This window comes from Lepidochelys kempii, chromosome 7, assembly GCF_965140285.1.
Source record: "Lepidochelys kempii isolate rLepKem1 chromosome 7, rLepKem1.hap1, whole genome shotgun sequence".
In the NCBI taxonomy this organism is placed as follows: Eukaryota; Metazoa; Chordata; order Testudines; family Cheloniidae; genus Lepidochelys; species Lepidochelys kempii.
This window is the reverse complement of record NC_136386.1, coordinates 41,034,727-41,057,442: the sequence shown is the minus strand read 5'-3', so window position 1 is coordinate 41,057,442 and position 22,716 is coordinate 41,034,727. Positions and strand designations below refer to the sequence as shown.

The 22,716-nt window shown below is 37.7% G+C and overlaps 1 protein-coding gene across 4 annotated transcripts in view; it reads left to right on the top strand.

Moving 5' to 3' along the window:
• IARS1 (isoleucyl-tRNA synthetase 1) overlaps positions 1 to 22,716 on the top strand; it is a 204,374-nt gene that overhangs the window by 156,809 nt on the left and 24,849 nt on the right. For all 4 annotated transcript variants that reach the window (XM_073352336.2, XM_073352335.2, XM_073352337.2 and 1 more), the window contains 5 exons: positions 4,978 to 5,152; positions 6,117 to 6,229; positions 6,728 to 6,823; positions 8,758 to 8,934; positions 16,751 to 16,862. In XM_073352336.2, coding sequence (XP_073208437.1) covers positions 4,978 to 5,152; positions 6,117 to 6,229; positions 6,728 to 6,823; positions 8,758 to 8,934; positions 16,751 to 16,862 — 673 coding nt within the window. The remainder of the gene's footprint in view (positions 1 to 4,977; positions 5,153 to 6,116; positions 6,230 to 6,727; positions 6,824 to 8,757; positions 8,935 to 16,750; positions 16,863 to 22,716) is intronic.

Genomic DNA, 22,716 nt, shown 5'->3' with positions numbered 1-22,716 from the left:
GCTGGGTTAACCTCTCAGATTAAACATCGGAAAGTTTGTAATAAATGGTTTTAAGGAGGAATGATTAAAGTTCCACACCCATGACAAAAATAAGGGACATCTTTTTCTCTCACAAACATCAGGCAACAAACTCAATACAATATTTCTTAGTGTATTAATTTGCCCCTATGTTAGAGTTGTGCTGTGTAAATCTTAGTCTTTCAGGTTGATACCAAAACCCAATATTCGTTTTGCTACTTACTGAAAGTTTTCAAGTTAGTTACTGGGAAGGAGAGCACAGAGCTAGAGATATCCAGGAACTCAGCCAGTTATGATATGCTCTGTTTTGATTATACTTCTCAGCTTTGCTGTTCATCAAACTTGATTATGTAATCAGAGTATTTATTACTTTTATTTTTTATTTGTTAGCATTAATGCCAGAAATGATTTTTGGTAATTTTGATAAAGTGGGATTTCTCTTGTGGTTTACCTCTGTGATGTCACTTATAGTGTAAGCTTTTAGTACAACTCCTGACAAAAGAAATTGAGAAGTGCAGGAGATGTCAATTTTTGTAAAACCTCATTTACCAGAACAATTTTCTGCAGAGAGCTCTATTTTAAATTGACTTGCTTTGTGAACTGCAATCTTTGATTCTTTATTATGAAAATAAAGCAATTATTTTAAACAAATGAAACTTAAGACTAATGGTAGAGCTGTCTAGGCTAGGAAATAGATGCCTTGCCAAAAATGGTTTAAGTGCTAGTGCAGAAAGGACCAAGATCAAGCTCACAAGAGAAACAAGTCTTAAGAAAGCTTTTAGTAACAGTGCCAAAAATAGGTTTGTCTTGTCAGCACTAGCAATTAAGCCATTTCCAGCACTGGTTTGTGGGACCTATTGCAAATCCCTTTCAGTGAAGAATCAGTGTCCTAACAAGGTTTTACACGGTTTTGAAATCCATCAGATAGCCCTACATAGTGTATGAGCAGAGATGTTAAGTTCTATGTATCAAAGTTATTTATAGCTTTATACCCCAAAAAAGAAATGTGCAACTCTTAACCCTACATATTAAAATGGAACATAATCTATTCCATATGGGTCATGTCCAGCATCTCCCATGGTTCCATATTAATTGTAATGCCCCAGCATAATGCATGATGGAGCATTAGATTGGCAGAGGAGTTGGCTAGCTAAAATTGAGATGGATATTACGGTCTTATTTTTTTTTTCTTCCAATGCAATATGCTGAATACTCATCTTACTTTAGTTATTGGGAGAATTCAGTCCACATTTAATCAGTACGCAACTTACTACAAGTATCGTAGAAGTGTAGGTTTGGAAGGGACTTCAAAGTCCTCAAGTCCAACCTCCTGCCCTGGGGTAGGACCAAGTAAACTTAAATATCCCTGACAGGTGTTTGTCCAACCTGTTCTTAAAAACCTCAATGATGGGGATTCCACAAATTCCCTTGAAAGCCTATTTCAGAACTTAACTACCCTTACAGTTAGAAAGATTTTCCTAATATCTAATCTAAATCTCCCTTCCTAAAGATTAAGCCCATTACTCTTTGTTCTACCTCCAATCGACAACAACGGCTTTTAGCCAGGATGGATGGGGATGGTGTGCCTAGCCTCTGTTTGCCAGAAGCTGGGAATGGACGAAGGGATGGATCACTTGATGATTACCTGTTCTGTTCATTTCCTCTGAAGTACCTGGCATTGGCCACTGTCAGATGACAGGATAGATGGACTTTTGGTCTGACCCAGTATGGCCATTCTTATGTCGTCCTCGAGTTCTCAAATATAATTGCTAACCGTTCTGAGATTGCTTCAGCTAGTTCCTTAAGTACCCTAGAATGAATTTCATCAGGCTTTAGAGTTGTGAGCAAGTTTGTCACAGAGGTAATGTAATTGGTGTTAGATAGGATGTCAGTTGTATTATGTGAGGAAATCCTAGTGGTTAATTCCTGATGCAGAATTTATCAGATTAAATATGCTTAACAAAACATAAATTACATAAATAGTTATCACAATAAAAAAAACCAAATTCAGTTTCTATAGGTGCGTTTACAGCTTTTGCCACATGGAGGAAGAAGTAAAGTGCTTTATAAATACTCTAGCAGCAGATACCCACCCTTTAAAAAAATATGTTCATGTTCTGCTAGCTCTAGCTATAATTCTGTTATTGTAAGATGTCTGCAGAGCTACCACCTGAAATGACAGCACATAGTCGCTAATCCATAAATTTAAAGGGCAAGACTGAAAATAAAGTCCATTATGGATGGATACTATCCAATAAAGATTTCATGTCTGCAAAGTCCGTAGCCATTTTCTTCTGTGTCAGATCATGCTGCTGAAATCTATTGTTTCATACAGACTGATGCTTCGCTTCAAGAACCTTCTGATTTCATTTCATGACATTTTTGTGGTGTATGAAAACTGCAGATTCTGCCCCATCCGTGAAAAATAAGGTTTTAAAACAGCAACTTCTATTTTTAAAAGTTGGCTTTTCAGGAGATAATTTAACTTTTTAAATGTCACAAAGGATTAAACATTTAGGAGGACAAGAATTATATTACATAACTTACCTTGAGTCAGTTTATGAAACAAATACATTCTTGAAATTATTATTATTATTATTTATTGTTGCATTGATTAAAAACATAAATGAAGGTCATGATTAATCCAGGATGAAAGGACCTATTCCATGCTCACTATTGGATTCTGGAGAGAAATGCTGGGTCTAAGCGTTCACAACAAAGATAATGTGAATAAAATCACTTAAATACATAGTGATCTCCTAGTATCTCAAAGGATGGTGCCAAATTAGAGTGCTGAGAGAATTTTTAATGAAATGCAATGGGAAAGTTTAATTGCATTCATGATATACTATTTTCCTGGTAAATTAAATATTTCAGTTAACTTAATATTTATTCATTTATTTATTTTGGTGTAAGTTACTTAAATTTACTTTTAACTAATACATTTTTGAAAACTAGAGCTTTTACTTTGTGTACTGTAGATTGTTAAAATATTGAGATGCAGGTATTTAAAATACTTGTAGTACAGATACACATTGTAACATGTTACACAGTGTATAGGTATCTTTTTGTGTAGCTGTTCAGATATAAATACAAATTCATGCACACAGTATAATGCCTTAATTTTATATTGAGAAAATTAAGGATGTCCTAGTGGCAAAGTCAAATAAACCAACTGTTTTTTCTAATCAAAACAATATGTTAAGACTAATACACAATTAAACCTATACTATCCTGCTACTTGATTGCACAAGTAACTCTGCTTAAATAATTCTACTAGTATTATCACTAACACTATATACAGAAAACTAGTTTTTATTCTGATTATTCTTGAACATTGTTTGGCAAGTATGTCTAGTTTTCATATTCACCTTGTTAAAACTCAGGCCAGAGATGTTCTATAAACTTGAGCTGTCTTATTTGTTATGTCTGTCGTTTGTCACTTTCCATATGGATTTGTGTCTAACAGCACAGAGTTAAAACTTAATTACCTCTGAAACATTTAATTCCAGTTCAGTTTTCTTTCCTAAGCAAGTTTGTTAAATGGGACAGTGTGTTAAGTGAGTGTTCTTCTGAGCTGTTCTCTTCAACAGGACTTTCTCAGAGATGAGTCCGTGGTGTGGATAGAATATTTAGCCATCATAACCCCAATCTAACTATATCAGCTGTTGGTCCTTTCATACTGACATGAGTGGTGTTTTCATCTAGTTTCCACAACTTATACAAAATAGATTGCTTATTAAATGCATTAGGTGATTCTATCGCAACTTGCGTGAACTCTGCTAACCTGTCAGGTACTAAAAGCAAAACGTGTAGGTTATTCAACAAGCTCAAATATCGGTGGTCTTGGTAAGTGCATAGAATTTTACAACCAACAATGTCAGTAAAAGAGTTAATGGGCAGAAGTTGCAAAGCATTGTTACAAACAAAAAGATAGAGCAAGATTCTGCCTTAAGCTCCAATTTTAGATATGAAATTGTGTGTCTTGAGTGTGACATTCTTCTTTAATTTTACAAAGTAGACAGAATAAACACAGGCTTTCTATAAGACTCAGAGCACTTTTAGTGTAGTTTAAATCTAGATACAGTGCTTTCCTCTTTAGAAGGAAATTCCTCAAACCTACAGAAATTACAAGTGGTGCATGTTGTGATCTCTGCTTTTCAATAGAGTTGAATGTAGAGTACAAAAGTCTACAATGGTTCTTGAAAATCTGCATCACTTCAGGCCAATATATGTAACAAGGGTAAAAGTTCTGAGGCAACTTTTAATTTAATTAAATAATGAGGAAAGCATCTGTAGTTCTACATCATCAGAATTTACTGGCAGCATTCCAGAACCCAAGGCCATTAATTTAACTTGTTCAAAATGCATCCACATACAATGAGAATGTAGGAAAACCAGAAAAGGAAAGAGGCAAAATGAGATTACTCATACTTAGGCTGATGTTTGGTCCACTGAAGAACTAAAACTTGTAGTAGTCTGTTGGCTACAAATATACTGAAGCCAACTTCTTAACACAATCCTGAATATGTTATGCATCCTTTTGAGCCAATGCCTGGCAATATAACTTATTGGACACACAAAGATCCTTCAGTCACATCTTTTCATGTAGTAGAAAAGCATCAGAGAAGGCAAGTCTGATTTGAGGTTAGAGCTGCACAGAATCTTTAGACTGCAGTGAAATCTTTACCCAATAGGCCAAATGGACTGCAACTGTAATACAAGAATGGGGTCTGCACCTAAAGAATAATCTACATGTCATTGTTTTGCTTATACATTGTCACACTGATACAGCAGTTTAATCCTTTTATTTATAAGGACATCTAGATAGAAAACTCTTCACGTGCGTGCTATAATCTCCCACCCACCCTTTTTCCCTATTTTTCTAAGTATAGTTTTAATTTTGTCATAGTTGTTATTTTGCTTATATGTTTATTTTCTTTTTGCAAATTTATGCAGGAACTTAACGTACGTCAGGTGACATTGTCTACTGATAAAGATAAGTACGGAATCCGTCTAAGAGCAGAACCGGATCATATGGTGCTCGGGAAGCGTCTGAAAGGTGCCTTTAAAGCTGTTATGACTGCCATCAAGGAGCTGAAGAGTGAGCAGCTGGAAGAATTCCAAACGTCAGGTGCATAGTAGGACTCTATGCATTGATCAGCAGTTGATGGTCATGATGTGGACCTTGGAAAGAAGAGCCAAAGGATTTCAGGCCTCTCAGACTCAAGCCATTGCTTTTAGTTTAAATTTATAATAATCAGTTTCACACATTTTTTGTAAAAAAATAAACACAAATACATAGTTAGATCAAAATGCAAGAGATTTTTAAGGCCCAACCCCCAGCTAACATTCCAGGCAAACTAGGGAACTTTCCAAGTGAATAAAGGGAAGCTGTGAATTGATACCTTGAACCTACTTGTCTAGAGTAGAAACAAATGGCTTTATGTGCTTAATTTACACATTGCTTGTATGTACTGTAGTGAAAAGTATTATGTAGAACAGAGGAAACTGATAGATTCTTGTATGGAGCACAAGAACTGGATTGTTCCATGACTCTTAAATTCATATATGAAGTAAACATCTAGCTGAAACTTTTTTTAAATATTTGTTTAATAGTTTCAGGTGGGTGAGATTTTACCAAACATCTTTACTCTGTCTTGTATGTTTAACTTTTATTCTGCTGTAATAATAGACCGCTATTGATTCCAAATGGTCTGCACCGGTGGTGGTGCTTGAGCTTAAATTCTGCTGCTTGTAATGACTTTACTTGGGAAAGTCTAAACTTGGAGTAGTTTTAGTGTTCCTGACAATTGCTTAGCAATGTTGGACAGCAGTGCTTGACTTCAAATAACATAGCTCAGGATTCCTATCAATTTTGTTGCTTATAATCAGAAGTACCTGTATTAACGTCTTCTGGATACTGTCTTCTTGTTGAAAGCAATGTCACAATTGATGTATTTCTTGTATTTGAAGTTAGATATTAATATATACTTAGTTCAAGAGTTAACTGCAGGATGCTCACTGACATGACTAAGAGAGAAAGGCTTTGTTCTGTAATAAGCTAGTGTAAATAATTGTCTTATTAATTATTATAGGTACCATTGTTGTGGAAGGGCATGAATTACATGAGGAGGATCTCCGTCTCATGTACACCTTTGACCAGGTCATGGGAGGATCTGCCCAGTATGAGGCACATTCTGATGCTCAGGTATTGTAGTAATTATTTCTCTGCTTTAAGCAAAGTGTTTCCCTAGAAAGTAAGCATTTAAATATTTAAATGAAGTAATTGTCGCACAGTGAGTGATTGCACTAGCCTTTCACTTCAGGATACTTAGTTTCAAATCATATTTAGTACACAACTAGAAATGAGCGCTATTGTCTTAACCTAGTTCTTACTGAACATTCATCTATGTCAGGGGAAATGCCAGTACTTAGGATAGTATAATGGGTAGCTCACTCTCCTCCAGCAGTATGAACTGTTCATTTGTAACAGGAGTAACAGCAGTAAAGGCTGCTCTTTGTCACTAAAGAAACTGTGACTTTGAATCCATATGTGGAGCTGATCTGTTGAATATGAACACACCTTATTAAGTCTGTCTCCTCACCATAACCACCCTTAAGTGAACAGCTTTATAAAAATGTAACAGTGCATGTTAATGCAATAACTGGTGTATTTTATTAATGGTTCTGCTGTACATTCTTTCAGGTTTTAGTTCTCCTAGATGTCACCCCAGATCAGTCAATGGTTGACGAAGGAGTTGCTCGCGAAGTGATTAATCGCATCCAAAAACTTCGCAAGAAGGTTAGTAAGTGATGGAATGGGATATCATTTTGAAAAATCAGTTTTATTTAATATACCAAAGGTGTTAAAGTTTCCAAATTGATTTAAAGTGCAGCCCCATGTACTTTAATCTTGCATGGTTAGCTGTAGAAATGTTTGCAGCCTACTGGTCAAGACATAAGTGGTAATAAGCTTTGTTGATCACTCCTTCTTGGTCTCATAGCAGCTAGCAGTCTAACCAGGCCCCATATTGCTTGCATGTCTACATCATTTATAGTGGAGACACATCTTCTAGAAGTGGAGCTTATGCCAAATCTTCTGATTTCTTTCCCCAGCCCACTAGCATCAATTAAGTCTTATCTGGGTTGAGCCTCAGCCAGCTAACCTGCATCCATGCCCCAGTTTCTACCAGACAGTGAGTTTAAGGTCTGTGCCCCAGTTTGTGTGAATTAGACTGCATCAGCTGGGTCAGTGACAGAGAGATGAGCAGGCTGCGATCATCATACTTCAAGACACCACAACTTGTATGTCTTCATTCACACAAGCAAATGTGTATTTTACCAAAATGTGTGAGGGAATGTCTGGCAACATTGTGTTGACAGAAATATTTTGCCTATTTATTTCTCTCTTTCTAGTTGCATGAAACAAGGTTTTTGGCCTAGTTTCCCAAACCACAGCCCTGTCTACGTTAAGGCAATTTGAACCAGTATAACTATGTTAATACAGTTAGCCTGGTGCCATGCCCCTAAGGTATATGCACTGGTTCTGCGCTCAGTGGAAACTCCACCTTGCACCAGTGTACATTAGGCATATGCATCAGTGTGACTACCCCTGGGTTCAGATTTTCTTAATGTGGATGGTACTGTATAGTACTGTATAGCCCGTGCAAGAAAATATTATGGCTACAAAATCCACAAGTGAAAACTAATGACTCCACAGCCATTGTGGCCAGATAGTACACGTCTGCCCTGACTCCCATTTGGAGTCTTGCTGGAGTGAGATTTTGTTGTTCATGGGATAGGTTCTGGGGAATCAAACTGTCTGATATGTTTAGAGTTAATTCTTTAGAGAGCATCTGTGAAGATTGACACACTGATGTCAATGATAGTATGTAATACAAATAGGAAAGAATACAGGCAAGAAAATTTACCCTTTAACAGAAGCTATTGCAAAAGTTACGTTTACTATCAGAATGATTTAGGGTCATAAATTCATCCCATCTGGTCACTAAACCCCATATGTTTTTTGATCTCTATTCATTAATAACTGTCATTGCTAAAAAACATCCTACAACTTGCATTGCTTCATTCCTGTTCCTTTTGTTGAAGTCTGATTGTTTTTCCTAATGAATTATTTAGAAACATCCTAAGCTTTCAAAATACATATTGCAGTACAATGTAGCAAGAGTGGTACTGTTTAGAGGCTTGGGGAGTTTGAGTCCCTACCCCAATAAATTGTAACTCATAATTCATATGAGGTCCTGGTCTGAAACACTGATGTGCATCTAGCACTATGTGTGCAGGTTAATGTCATATGTTTTCAGATATCTGTATGTAAATTTCAGTGCTTGATTGTAACAGCTGCAGAACCACTCAGAGAGTTTAACTTGTTAAAAGCTTTGGTCTGAGACCAACATGTTGTTTTAATTCTATCTGAATTATTTAGCATCATGAAGAAATGAATATTTATAAACTAGTTAGTTTGATTCAGAAACGTACAGTGTTTATTTGTATTCATTCAGTTGACTGGAAAAATACTTTCTGCTTCTGTCAAAAGGTACAGCCTTGTTTTCAGTTTTCAGGAAAAACTTTTAATTCCATATTAACAGAAAATTGACTGATATTTTTCTAAAATACTTTTTAAAAAAAGTTTTAACTTGCATGTTTCTTACAGAATTTTGTATATGTACAGATAAACTTGCTGTCATTGAACTGTAATTCTGGATTTTCTTTCAGCGCAATCTAGTTCCTACGGATGAGATTACTGTATATTACAGATCACATCCTGAAGGTGACTACCTGGATTCTGTTATTAAGGAGCATACAGATTTCATTTTTGCAACAATAAAGGCTGCCCTGAAGCCATACCCTGTGCCTACTTCAAGGGAAGTGCTTATTCAAGAGAAAACCCAAGTAAGAATGCTACATTGAACTACATGCTTGAAAGGATTTTTCGTTCAGATTAAACTGAATGATACATTGGACTACAGATGATGGCCTAAATGTTGACATTACATGTTCGTTTTATCAGATGGCTGTAACCTTTTCAGACCTGCAGATTGCCATAGCTAGCATTTTAAGTACAAAATGTCACGGGGCTCTGCTTGGGTGTTCGGTATCTTAGAAAATCAGGCCACTTAGGGTATATCTACACTGCAGTAAAACATGTGTGGGCTGGCTATGTTAGCTGACTTGGGCTGTGGGGCTGTAAAATTGCAGTGCAGATGTTCGGGCTCAGGCTCCAGAGCTATGAATAAAAACTGGGTAGTAATGATTTCTTCAGGCCTTATAGAGGATCTTATGCAACAGTATTCTACTTTAACTGAAGTTACCCAAACAGTTCAGTTTAAACAAAACACTGGATTAGTTTTGATTTAAAAAAAAAAAAAAAGTTTATTCAACTACAGAGAGAGAGTTTAAGGGAGTACAAGTATAAGACATTAAAGTCAGAAATGATTGCAAGAGAAATAAAAGAAAAAACGCTTTCTGGAAGTTAAAATTTAACAAGCTAGACTTTGTTCAAGGAAAAATCCTTATGACAGGTTCCCAGCAGCACTGTGTGACCAAAATCTCAGACAGGAACTCCCCCAAAGTTAAAGGGTTGGTTCCTTTGTCGTCTTAAATGAGAGAGCAAGCTTGGGGTGTTTTTACCCCTGGCTTTTATAGTCCAGTCACCCTTTGAAATGCATTTTCCTGAGATTTACCTATGAAGTTCCTTCCTGCTGTGAGGACAGAGATATGGAGTCTCATGAAAGAGGTTCCATGTTGTTGCTTACTAAAATGCAGATCGATCTGTTCCTGGCCCCCTTTGTTGCCAAAGAATGGCCACTTGAAAAGTGATTGCTAATCAACTTTGACACCTGATAGAGGCATCAGCTTGTCTTTGAGAAACCAGTTACCGCTTCTCCAGACTTGTCTGGTAAACACATATGGTCATAATTTCAGCTTATGCTCATAACTCTTAATGCACATTTTGTACATACATTACACAAAAATATTGATGAGCTATGTGTTAGTTTTTAAATGATACCTCACAAAGTGTATTTTGGACAAAAAATATTATAATAGAGTGTGAATACAGGGGTGCTTTTGTTCACAAATACACTTTTAAAGGGCTGTATTTTGCCCTTGCATGTATGATAAAGACGATATTGCATTAAAATCAAGTCTAATTTTTATTAAGATCTTCTATAAGGCTTGAAGAAACCATTTTAACCCAGTTTTTAATGATAGTTTTGGAGTTTAGCCTTGCATGATAATACAGAGCAGGCATTTGGAATCTTTTGCTAGGTGGCTTACACTTTTCAGCATCAAAATCGAGCTGCTTCCTTTGCTTCAGTAGATATTTGGCCTACTTGGACCACACCTTGTCTTGAGCATGCCTTTATCTCCCTATTCTGCTCAGAATGTGCTTGTATGTCACATTAAACAAGAGTGACAAGCCCACATGACGGAAGAGTCTAGGCATAAAATAACTTACTGATTTGATCTGCAGAATGATGTATGCCCTGGGAATATCTGAAAACAAAGAGGTAGATATTCGTGAGTCATTTCTGACCCTGTACTGATACAGAAGGACATATTTGTTTTTCTTATGAATGAACTTGTAATGTCAGAAGAGTTTTTCAAGCAAAGGCTTCTCTTGTCTTTGTTCAACACTGTTAGTCATCTCTTGACAAAGGCATTGGGAAATATTTGACTGAAAATTAGAGAACATGCTGATATAAGAGTTGGTGAGAACACAGTAAAAGCCTGAGAACTGGCAAGTAGTTTGTCATATTCCAGGTAGATATTTGCTAGTTTGTGATGAATATGGAGCTAGATGCTCCTTGACTGGACTTTTGACCTTAGAAAGTTGATGCCAAATCTGAGAGCAAACGCCGGGGAATGTAGGACAGCTGGAAAAAGTGAATTTAGTCTGAATGAAATTATATTCTTAGTAGACTATGCGCAAATGGTGTGTGAAAATGGAATAAATGAGGCACATTTATTCTAAAATGCTTTCCATGAGATCTGATTTTCAAGGCCTCATGGAAAGTCCATCTATTTGCTCAGGCTTTTGCCGGAGGGTATAATTGTGGGGCACATTTGTGTTTGCATAACTGTGATGTTGAGTACTGTATTTAGCTTAATACTGGTCAACTTATTTTGTTTTTAGACTTCTGTGAATGTGCAAATATGAAAAACCAGAGAAACTTACCTACCCATCTAAAGAGGAAAAGATGTATCATAGAATAGCTAAGGATGAGCACAAGAGTAATTTTTAATTTTCTCCATCTGTGTGATGTTGAGAGCTGATCCTGGCAGAAAGTGCTGGTTTCTTTGTAGATGTGCTGTGTTGAACATGTTCTGCAGATAGCAGAAAGAACAGTCAGCTATTTTTGAAATTAGAAGCTAGTTATTTACAGAGCACATGTGAGATGGTTATGTTGGGTAGGGCTCGTCATGTGAAGATGATGAAAAGAGATCAGACTACAAATATTAAAGAATTTTAGCAGAGATAAAATTTTCTGTGGGGAAAAATTGAGTAACTATTGTAAATGGTGAATGGGCCAATGGAAGCACACAACAAAATCTTGATCTTCGTTAAACTGAGTTTTGATAGCTGTTGTTGACTTAAAATCTACAGGCATGGTAGGTCACTCATAAACATTGGCTAAGAATTGATGCAAGTTTCGGATTGATACACTTGAAAAAGCTATTTCATAGTAAACATTTAAAAAAATGCAAACATTTTAATAAAAGGAAATATCAGAGAGGTAAACAGACAATCTTTAACAAATGAAGCACTGTGAAGTTAATCTGTGTTTGGTTTCCTTAGATGTATGGCTGTTCTACATATTTAAGTTGTTAATCTGTGTTTGGTTACCATTTAAATTAGGGCTGTAAAGTGATTTAAAAAATTAATTTCGCAATCTTTTTAAGCGCGTGATCAATCTTTTTAAGCACATGATTAAACAACAATAGAATACCATTTATTTAAATATTTTTGGTTTTCTACATTTTCAAATATATTGATTTCAATTACAATGCAGAATACAAAGTACACAGTGCTCACTTTATATTTATTACAAATATTTTCACTGTAAAAAACAAAAGAAATAGTATTTTTCAATTCACCTAATACAAATACTGTAGTGCAATCTCTTTATCATGAAAGTTGAACTTACAAATGTAGAATTATGTACAAAAAACCCTGGTATTGAAAAATAAAACGATGTAAAACTTTAGAGCCTACAAGTCCACTCAGTCCTACTTCTTGTTCAGACAAACAAGTTTGTTTACCTTTGCAGAAGATAATACTGCCTGCTTCTTGTTTACAATGTCACCTGAAAGTGAGAACAGGCTTTTGCATGGCACTTTTCTAGCTGGTGTTGCAAGATATTTACATGCCAGATGTACTAAAGATTCACATGTCCCTTGATGCTTCAACCACCTTTCCGGAGGACATGTGTCCATGCTGATGATGGGTTCTGCTCGATAACAATCCAAAGCAGTGTGGACCAACGCATGTTCATTTTCATTATCTGAGTCCGATGCCACCATCAGGGGGTTGGGTTTTTTTATTTTATTTTTTTGGTGGTTCAGGTTCTGCAGTTTCTGCATCAGAGTGTTGCTCTTTTAAGTCTTCTGAAAGCATGCTCCAAACCTCATCCCTCTCAGATTTAGGAAGGCACTTCACGCCTGTTCTCACTTTCAGGTGACGTAATTAAGAATGGGCAGCATTATCTCCCACAAATGTAAACAAACTTGTTTCTCTTAGCGACTGGCTGAACAAGAAGTAGGACTTTTAACATAGTACTGTACCATATTAGCTTTTTTTTTTTTTTTTAAATCTGCTGCTGCCTGATTGCATACTTCTGGTTCCAAGTTTGCTGTGTGGTTGACCAATCAGTTCATAACTCTGGTGTTCGTAACTCTTAAGTGCTACTGTGTTTGCATTTTGCTCTAGATGTTGGTCATCTTAACTGTCAAATATCAATAACTACTTTAAAAAAAAAAGTTGAAACCCTTTCATTGTAGAATGTGACCTTAAGGTGCATGGTGGTTATGGATGCATGTTTTGTTTTGATTTCACATTTTAAAATTTACTGTATATTAGAAAATGTTATGTCAAAGTCTTCACGATTTTTTGGGGGTACAACTCGTAATTTTTGAAAATGAACTAAAAAAACATGAGACTTTTTTTAAAGTACTAAATGTTGGCTTCTTTTTATGTTGGTTTTTCAGTTTTTGAGCCTTTAGGATTTATGTTTTCGAGGCCTTCTCATTGACCACAAGGGCTAGAAACTTGAAGGTGGTTTTTCTGTTTTTTTTGTTTTGTTTTGTTTTAAAATGAATGTTGAGATTTGTGCATACTCAAATGAGGCTCAGACCTCCAGCTTTTAAGAGAAACACCATGTAACATAAGACTGGTGATAGTATCAAGCGAATTGGCAACAATGGGCCACAAGCAGTTGCTGTATTTTACATTGAGCAGAAAAATTCCGCTTCTAACTAAATATAATGACTTTCTTCACACGAGGAGCAGGCCCACTGACATAGTTCTGTGTATGGAATTCTCACTATAGTCTCTGGAATATTTTAACAGGGTGGGGTGGAGAAGTATCTTAATTTCACTTAATTTTTTTTGAAAACCATGCTGCTCAACACTGAAAATTAAATAATCTCATGTAAATTCCAATGAAAGCTAATTGCAAAGGGAATTCAGGAATTGGTAACACTCCAGTGCTTTCTCCTTAGTTTAGATTTTGAACTCCAATCACAATAATGATTTTATTTAGAGAAAAAAATATATGGCTCTGACTCCAATCTAGTCCCCATTAACGTTTGTGAAGTTTCCTGCTTCTAGAGTACATGGTGGTAAGGAGAGGTTGAAGACCTTTTATAAATTAGAGACATTGTTAGCTGTGTCCTGAACAAAAAATGTACCTTGGCATTTGTTGTGTGTTAAAGCTTTTACTGTAGATATGCACAACTGTGAAAGATGAAAATACCTTCCTTTGCACAAGTTACTGCTCTGTGTGTGTGTGTGTGTGTGTGTGTGTGTGTGGAAATTCTGTTACACAAACTGCTACCTACCACAACCTGTATTCAGCAATATTTTCAAATAATGTAGTTTTGTGCACAAAATATAACCCCTAATATATACCTATAGATATTTTTGTGCATACAGCAGTTAAATGAATAAATGCAGAGGTGTTAGCAAATCGGGTCCAATATGAATTTGAAACTATTTTATACATAAAAAGAAAAGGAGTACTTGTGGCACCTTAGAGACTAACAAATTTATTTGAGCATAAACTTTCGTGAGCTACAGCTCACTTCATCGGATGCATTCAATGAAGTGAGCTGTAGCTCACGAAAGCTTATGCTCAAATAAATTTGTTAGTCTCTAAGGTGCCATAAGTCCTCCTTTTCTTTTTGCGAATACAGACTAACACGACTGCTACTCCAAAACCTGTTTTATACATAGACTTTCTTCTGTGTTTGTGGAACTCACTAAGTGCTTTTCATGTCAACATTGATATACGATAAGATTATATAACTTTTTAAAACGCTTAAAGTGGAAAAGATCTAGAGAACATGGTGCATATAGATTCCCCAAAGCACCTTGCAGATGAATTGAAAGCTAGCAGGTTCTTTTTTACCAAATGTATGAACAGTTGAGTGCAATTTGTTAAGCCAACAGTTTTGTATGAATTTGAATTTGTATGCAGACTCAAGATGAAATCAAGTTTAAACTCTTTTTGCTGAAAGTATTTTGTTTGAACTAACCTCATCCCTTATCTGATGTTTGCAGTGATTGTCAGCTCTTTATGTAGGACCTCAATCTCATATCTCATAGCAAACTGACTTCCAAAAGGCTTGTTCTAAAAAATGGCAAAATGTAATACCCTTATTGTGGAAAATACTGTGGGAAGGACAAGTACATGATTTAGTGTATTGATTCTTTAATTGCTAATAGGAGAGAGCCGTCCTCAAGAGCTCTTTCTCCTGCTTTCATGACTGACAGCCTCTAGACTCATAATGGACAAGAAGCCTCCCAAATGAATTTTGTTCCCTTCCTTGGGCCTCTAATCATCTAACCCAAATGTTCCTCCTCAAAACACATCCTTATGCTTCTTATCAGAAAGGCAGTTAAGTTAGTTCTCATACCTCCTATATTAGAACCCAGCTCTTTGAAAAGAGAAGCTACCATGTAAATGGTAGTTCCATGTTTGTCTCTATTTACAGATTATATTTGTTTCCAAATAAAAGGATCTCTCCACAGCATCCTGCACCAGCATTAATTTGAACACAGTTTGTGTTAAGAATTGAAAATTCCACCCAGCATGGCCATGCTATAGATCGTAGACTGAGAACGGCATTGTTCACTATAACTTTCATGGAAGTTAATGTTTGAATGAGAGTACAAACTACATTTTGTTTTTCCAGCTCTGTCAGACTTCCTGTATGATGATGGGCAAGTCACTTAATTTCTCTATCCCTCAATTCCTCATCTGAAAAATGAAAATACTATTATTTCCATTTCTCACAGGGGTGATGCAAGAGTGAATTAATGTTTCTGGGTTAGTCAGATACCACTGTGAGTGCCATAGAGAAAAGTTGGCTTGTAACGAAAACCTTAACTCTTTTCGAATGTATGCATTAAAATACTGTTGACTTACATGATCCCATACTAGTTCTCAAATAATATCATGTACATTATCGCATGGTTATTTCTATACCTGCTATAGGATATCAGTTATATTTTTTCAGTTATTGTCATACATGTGTCTGAATAAATTTCAGACTGGGGGAGTAGGTCTGGGAATTATTAAAATAATGTGCTTCCAATAAGCATAAGGTTCTGTATACCCCAAAGAACACACACCTGTCATCTTTTTTTCACTGTCCACTTCTGCATATTTTTAATGTGGAAGAATCCTAAACTGAATAGGAATAAAGAAAAAACAAAGCTTCAAGCATGTGAAGAATCCATTACCAGGAAATGCTGACTTTTCTGCTGTCAGGAGGAGAATGCTCTGCATCATTGCTAGGCATTACTTAAATAGCATAGTCCATGATTAAAGTGCTTTTTCTTGCTTACAACTTGCTTTCTGACTAATTGCAAGGTGTTTCTGACTTTAAGGTGTTGGGGGAAGAAGCAGGACAACAAAACCAGCCCACAGTTCATGTGTCTTTCTCCATATTCCAGCGGTTTTAAGAAATTTTTCCATAGCACTTCACAACAAGGTGGAAAGTGGGGTTAAGTGTAGGCTTGTGGTTTGGACATGGGACAAAATTCAGGAGACAGAAGTTTTTCCTCAGCTCTGCCACTGTCTTGTTGTTTGACCTTGGGCAAGTCATTTATGATTTCATTTTCAAAGGTGTTCGAGCACTTGCGGTCCCCATTGACGTCAGTGGGATTTGTGGACCACAGCACTTCAGAAAATTAGGCCATTCTAGCTCCCTGTACTCCAGTTCCTCCCCCTTCCCCCCCTTCTTTATCTCATAGGTGTAATAAGGTTGAATTTATTCATACTCACAACGCTCTCTCAGATCCTGAGAGAGAGAACGCTATAGAATTTACCATTTTATTATGTTCTCATGTAATTATTTTTAATATGATCCATAGAAATGTCCTAATGTGCTTAATTTGAGGCATATGTTTTGTTTTGGTTTTATATCTTAATAGAGTACTATTGAAGTAAAAATAATACTCTTGGTTTGGTTTTGTTTTTAGCTGAAGGGGTCAGAACTAGAAATCACACTTGTCAGAGGAGGCTTACATCATCGTGTTGACCCAGCCTGTGCTTATGTCAATCTCAACATTTGTATTAATGGTAAAGAGCAAGGTAGGAGATTTTTGTTTTAATTAGACATATTTAATGTTTCAGAGCCATCACCGCATAAGATGAATTAAGGAATAATCTGAAAGATAACTGAACAAAGAGGTTATGTGCACAAGGTGGTGCTGACTTCCTTTATGAGTTGTTGTAAATAGTATTTGATAAAGATTTATTGAGGAAATCTAACTATCACTGTTATAACTATGTCTTTCAATGAAAGATGATACTCAACTGGGTAAAAGAAAATAGTGTGTATAATGCTTTTTAATTTATTTATTTACCACTACATGCACATAAGGTTTTGCAAAAGAGACAGTGCCCTGCTGAAAGAGTTGACAACCTAAGTATCCAACCCAGAAATCATTCTACTACGGTGTGTAGCACATACTGCTCTGAATAGCCAAATGAACTATTCAGAAGTAAGCACTATGCTTGTTGATAAATATATTGCAGGATTGGATGCTAAATTAAAACAAGAATGGGGGTATAGCAGGTGGCCTGTGCCTGAAAGAGCCTGTGGAATCAGGGAGCAGCAAGCTTTTGCTTAAGGAGAAGCACAACCGGAAAGTGATGGAAACCAGCTGATCCAGTTGAGTGCAAATGGTTGGCTCTGAATAGATTCCCAGGGTGATTTCCCAAATCAGAAGAGACAGAGCCACATTCTCATAGCTCCATACTTACTGAGGCAGCTTCGGCTGTTTGACCTACTGCAAATGTCCATCCAACCACGGATCCAGCTCCTGGACTGTTTAGACCTGATCTCCCAACACCACAGCCAGGTTCTCCACCCAGACATGAAATTACTGTGACTGAGGGCATGACAGTTGGCTGGTACCATAGACAAGGACTGTTCCCTGCAGGTCCAGGAAATCCTGACAGACAGCAGAAAATATTTAACCAGAAAGACTTATTCATCTCCTTGTGAGTGGTTTTCAATATGGATAGCCCAACATGGTCTGAATCTGATTCAGATCTCAATACCATAGATATTTGACTACCTGTTGCACTTAAGAGGCTGGTATTTCACTTCTAAGGTCCAACTTGCAGCAATTTCAGCTTGACATCCTCTGGTACAGTCATGCTCTGTCTTTTCTCATCCAATAATAACAGAGTTCCTCAAAAGGTTGTTACGTATTTACCCACAGATCAGAGAACCTACTTCTGCCAGAGACTTCAACATAGTCAACCTGAGGTTCATAGAGCCTCCTTCTGAACCTCTTTCACAATGTTCCTTACATCACTGTGCTGACTCTGAAGATGGTCTTCCTTATGCTGGTCACTTGGGCAGGAGTGATTGAGCTTCAGATGCTTGTAACTGAACCCCCTGTACAACAAAGGGGTACTAAAATCTGACCTGAAATTCATTCCCAAAGTAGTTTCAGACTTCCATTTAAACTAGTCAATCAACCTATCATCTTCCTGAAACCATACTCTGCACCAGAAGAAAACAAGTTGCCTGCATTAGTTGTGTCCAGGACTTTACTTTGTGACATTAATAGGCGCAATCCATTCAGACTGTTGCAGTGTCTATGTCCAGCTATAGATGGGCATTCTGAAGGTCAGGTCATCTCATCACAGCAACTTTCAAAATGGATAATGTGATGTATCTCACTGTGTCACCTGTTGATTGGAGTTGTCTTTCACGCAGAACATCCAGGCTCCCTCCTGCTTCAGAAATATAATAATACAGTATCAGAAATCTGCAAAGTGTTGATGTGGAGTAACCCACTGGACCTTTGTCTAACATAGTGTCTTGGATTTAACTGATAGGTCAAACTCTCAGGAGAGCAGAACTACAATTCCTGTTTGATGCAGCTGGAACTCCTCATTCCCACTGTTTTGATGGGATACTGTTTGTGAGTCACCTACAGTGGGATCCACCCTGACACATACTCAAAAGGATGGTTACGTATGCTTAAGGCTGTGATTTAGTCACAGAGGTTGCAGAAGTCACGGAATGGGTGACTTCCAGCGGCCTCTGTGACTTCAGCCTGTGGTGGTTGGGAGCTGCAGGGTCTCCCGCTGCCTGCTGTGGCAGGGAGTTATGGGGTACCCCCGCCAACTCTGACGGCCCTTGGAGCTCCAAATCCTTGTGGGTGGCAGGGATACCCCGCAGCTCCCTGCCGCCGCCACTGGCAGGGGTATCCTGCAGCTCCCAGTGGGTGGCGGCATGGCAGAATGCAGATAAAACCATAAGAATGGCCATGCTGGTTCAGACCATCTAGCCCTGTATCCTGTCTTCTGGCAGTGGCCAATGCCAGGTGCTTCAGAGGGAATGAAAAGAATAGATAATCATCAAGTAATCCATCCACTGTCGCCCATTCCCAGCTCCTGGCAAAACCACAGAGCAGGAGACATACAATTGTCCATCAAGGAGTTCAGTCACAAATTTTAATTTTTTTTAACAAGCGTCATCAGCTGGAAGCATGTCCTCTGGAATAGTTGTTGAAGCATGAAGGGGCATATGAATGTTTAGCATATTTGGCATGAAAATACCTTGCAATGTCAGTGTGGTGGGTTGGATCCCACTCTTCCGGAGTGCCACCTGATGTGCTGGGGTCCCACTGAGCCTGCCTGTCCCACCAGCCTGGGTTCCGCTTACTCTGGGCTGTTGTGACAGGCTCTCAAGCTCCCTTCCAGCATATACACAGGTAGGGACACATCCAGCTGCAGAATCACACAGAGTCTGCACTCAGCTCTGTGTGGGAAGACTCAGCTCAGGAAATTGCCCAGCATGCTGGTGCATGCACTCCCTGGAGTATAAACCCAAAATTATATTGTTTTTTGCATTGTATAGCGATCATAGAATCATAGAATCTCAGGGTTGGAAGGGACCCCAGAAGGTCATCTAGTCCAACCCCCTGCTCGAAGCAGGACCAATTCCCAGTTAAATCATCCCAGCCAGGGCTTTGTCAAGCCTGACCTTAAAAACCTCTAAGGAAGGAGATTCTACCACCTCCCTAGGTAATGCATTCCAGTGTTTCACCACCCTCTTAGTGAAAAAGTTTTTCCTAATATCCAATCTAAACCTCCCCCACTGCAACTTGAGACCCATTGAGACCAACTTGAGATCTATACAGCGTAAGATCATGAAATTCACCTACTCCCTCAATGTGGAGGAAGATATGCACAACTTTTTGCGCCCCCCCCCCCCAGTTATGAATTGCACAAACTGGGTTTAGAATAAACAAGAAAACAAGTTTATTTACTACAAAAGGTAAATTAAGTGATTATAAGGGATAGCAAAGAGGACAAAGCAGATTACTGAGCAAATAAAACAAAACACGCAAACTAGGCTTAATACATTAAAGAAATTTGGCTACAAATAGTAAGTTCTCACCCTAAATGTTGCAGGTTGCAGAGTTTCTTGAAGGTAAACTGAACTGCTTGCAGTTTAAATCTCCAGGGTTTCCTTTCTCACCTGGGCTCAGCCCCTGGCGCCCCTCATCTTAGTTCCTTTGTTTCTTCAGGTGTTTTCAGCAGTCTTTCTTCCTGGGCAGGGAGGCAGTGGAGAAGAGCCAAGATTAACTCACTCGCCAGCTTTAAATAGGATTTGCATATGGCGGGAATCCTTTGTTTCCCATCCTGTGGAAAAATATCAGCATTTTAAGACCTGCTATCCAGTACCAGATGACATGATCACATGACCCTGCAGTGTCAAAGCAGCATCCCAAGCAACTTCTCAGGAGGGAGGGAGATTAGTATCTTCAAAGTCCTATTGTCCTTCCTAATGGCCCATCCAGGCTGATTGCATATTGTATGGTGGGCGATCCCCAAGTACACACACAGTTGTAATTGTTACATAGTCAATATTTCTAACTTCAGATACAAAAAATGATACATGCATATAAACTGGATAATTACATTCAGTAAATCATGACCTTTCTAATGATCCTGCACCTGACCCATCTTGCATAAAACCTATCATAGTTATGCCATATTCATATAACAATATTTCTATGAAGAATATGGGGTGTAAGGTCAGAGCCAGTTACAAAAGTGCCATGCGAACACCTGTGCTCACTTTCAGGTGACATTGTAAATAAGAAGCGGGCAGGATTATCTCCCATAAATGTAAACAAACTTGTTTGTTTTAGTGAATGGCTGAACAAGAAGTAGGACTGAATGTACCTGCAGGAGCTGAAGTTTTACATTGTTTTGTTTTTGAGTGCAGTTATGAAAAAAATAATTGTACATTTGTAAATTGCACTTTCACAATACAGAGATTGCACTACAGTACTTATATGAGGTGAATTGAAAAATACTATTTTTGTTCTTTTTTACAGTGCAAATATTTGTGATAAAATAATATAAAGGGAGCACTGTACACTTTGTATTCCGTGTTGTAATTGAAATCAATATATTTTAAAATGTAGAAAAAATCTAAAATATTTGATAAATTTCAATTGGTATTCTGTTATTAACAATGTGATTAAAACTGCAATTAATCACAATTAATTTTTTTAACCAAGCTAATTTGTTTTGAGTTAATTGCTTGAGTTAATTGTGATTAATGGATAGCCCTGGAAATAATGCATTCATAACTATCTGGTCGAGTTCTAGTGCTCAGATTTTGTTTATTTCACGGATATCACACATAGCAGTGAAATATATGTTCCTTCAACCTACCAGAACCTAAGCTCTGGTATTCACTTGACTGATGCATGATAGGGAAGTACACTAATAAATCCAGTACAAGGTTAAACATTGTTTTTGAAGACTTCCATTCTTTAAAGTGTGTAAGATTTTTCTGTGTTCAAATATGATGTCAGTCTCCAAGGGACACAGGGATTCACCCTGAGAGGAGCAAACCCAAAATGCCAGCTGGGATATTGCAGCTCCCATAAGATACTGAAAATAATTGGTTTTGAGTATTGCACTGTTTTGTTTTTGAAATGATGGCAGTATTTTGAGCTGCTATGTTTATTATGAATATCAAAATGATAATAGCTTAAATTCTCTTTTTAAAGGTGCCTCTGAGAGGGTCTTTTGTGTTTTAATTGAACTTGAATGCTAAATTTGTGACAGGTTTCAGAGTAACAGCCGTGTTAGTCTGTATTCGCAAAAAGAAAAGGAGTACTTGTGGCACCTTAGAGACTAACCAATTTATTAGAGCATAAGCTTTCGTGAGCTACAGCTCACTTCATCAGATGCATATTGTGGAAACTGCAGCAGACTTTATATATACACAGAGAATATGAACCAATACCTCCTCCCACCCCACTGTCCTGCTGGTAATAGCTTATCTAAAGTGATCATCAGGTGGGCCATTTCAAGTGACAGCCTCCCAAGGCTTCTGCAGCTAAGAGGGTCCCTACGCCTTGTCCCTTATTCGTCTTTCCGCGGAATTGAGTGACCGATCCTGGCTTGGCACCGCTGGAATCGAGAGATGCAAGGAGGGTAAGAAGCACCCACACCTGATCTCCTATCTTTAGTGTACACATATTTTGAAATAGAGCTCTATACTTTGTTTTCTTTCTTTGGGATTGTGGCTTCAGTTTTGTAACTTGTTTGTGTGTGTAACATCTCTACATTTAAATAAGTAGGCACTAGCAATTTTGTAACCACATGATTAGAATCTAGCTTAATAAATTTTGGTAACCATTTATGCATAAGCCTGACTTGTTTTCTCTGGTTTACTGTAAAGCAGCCAACACAATTAAAGAACCTCAGCCGTTTGGGCTCTAAAGCCTGGCCATTAGGTGAGAGTACTAAGAGCCTAGCGTTGAGTTGTGCCGCCTCCACGGGGCAAACTCTTGGGGCACCTGTCAGTCAATCCTGGCTGCCCGCTGCGAAGGAGCTCTGAGCTCTAGCAGTTAAAGTCACGGGTGTGGAGAGGCTCTTAGTGCTGCCATTGGGG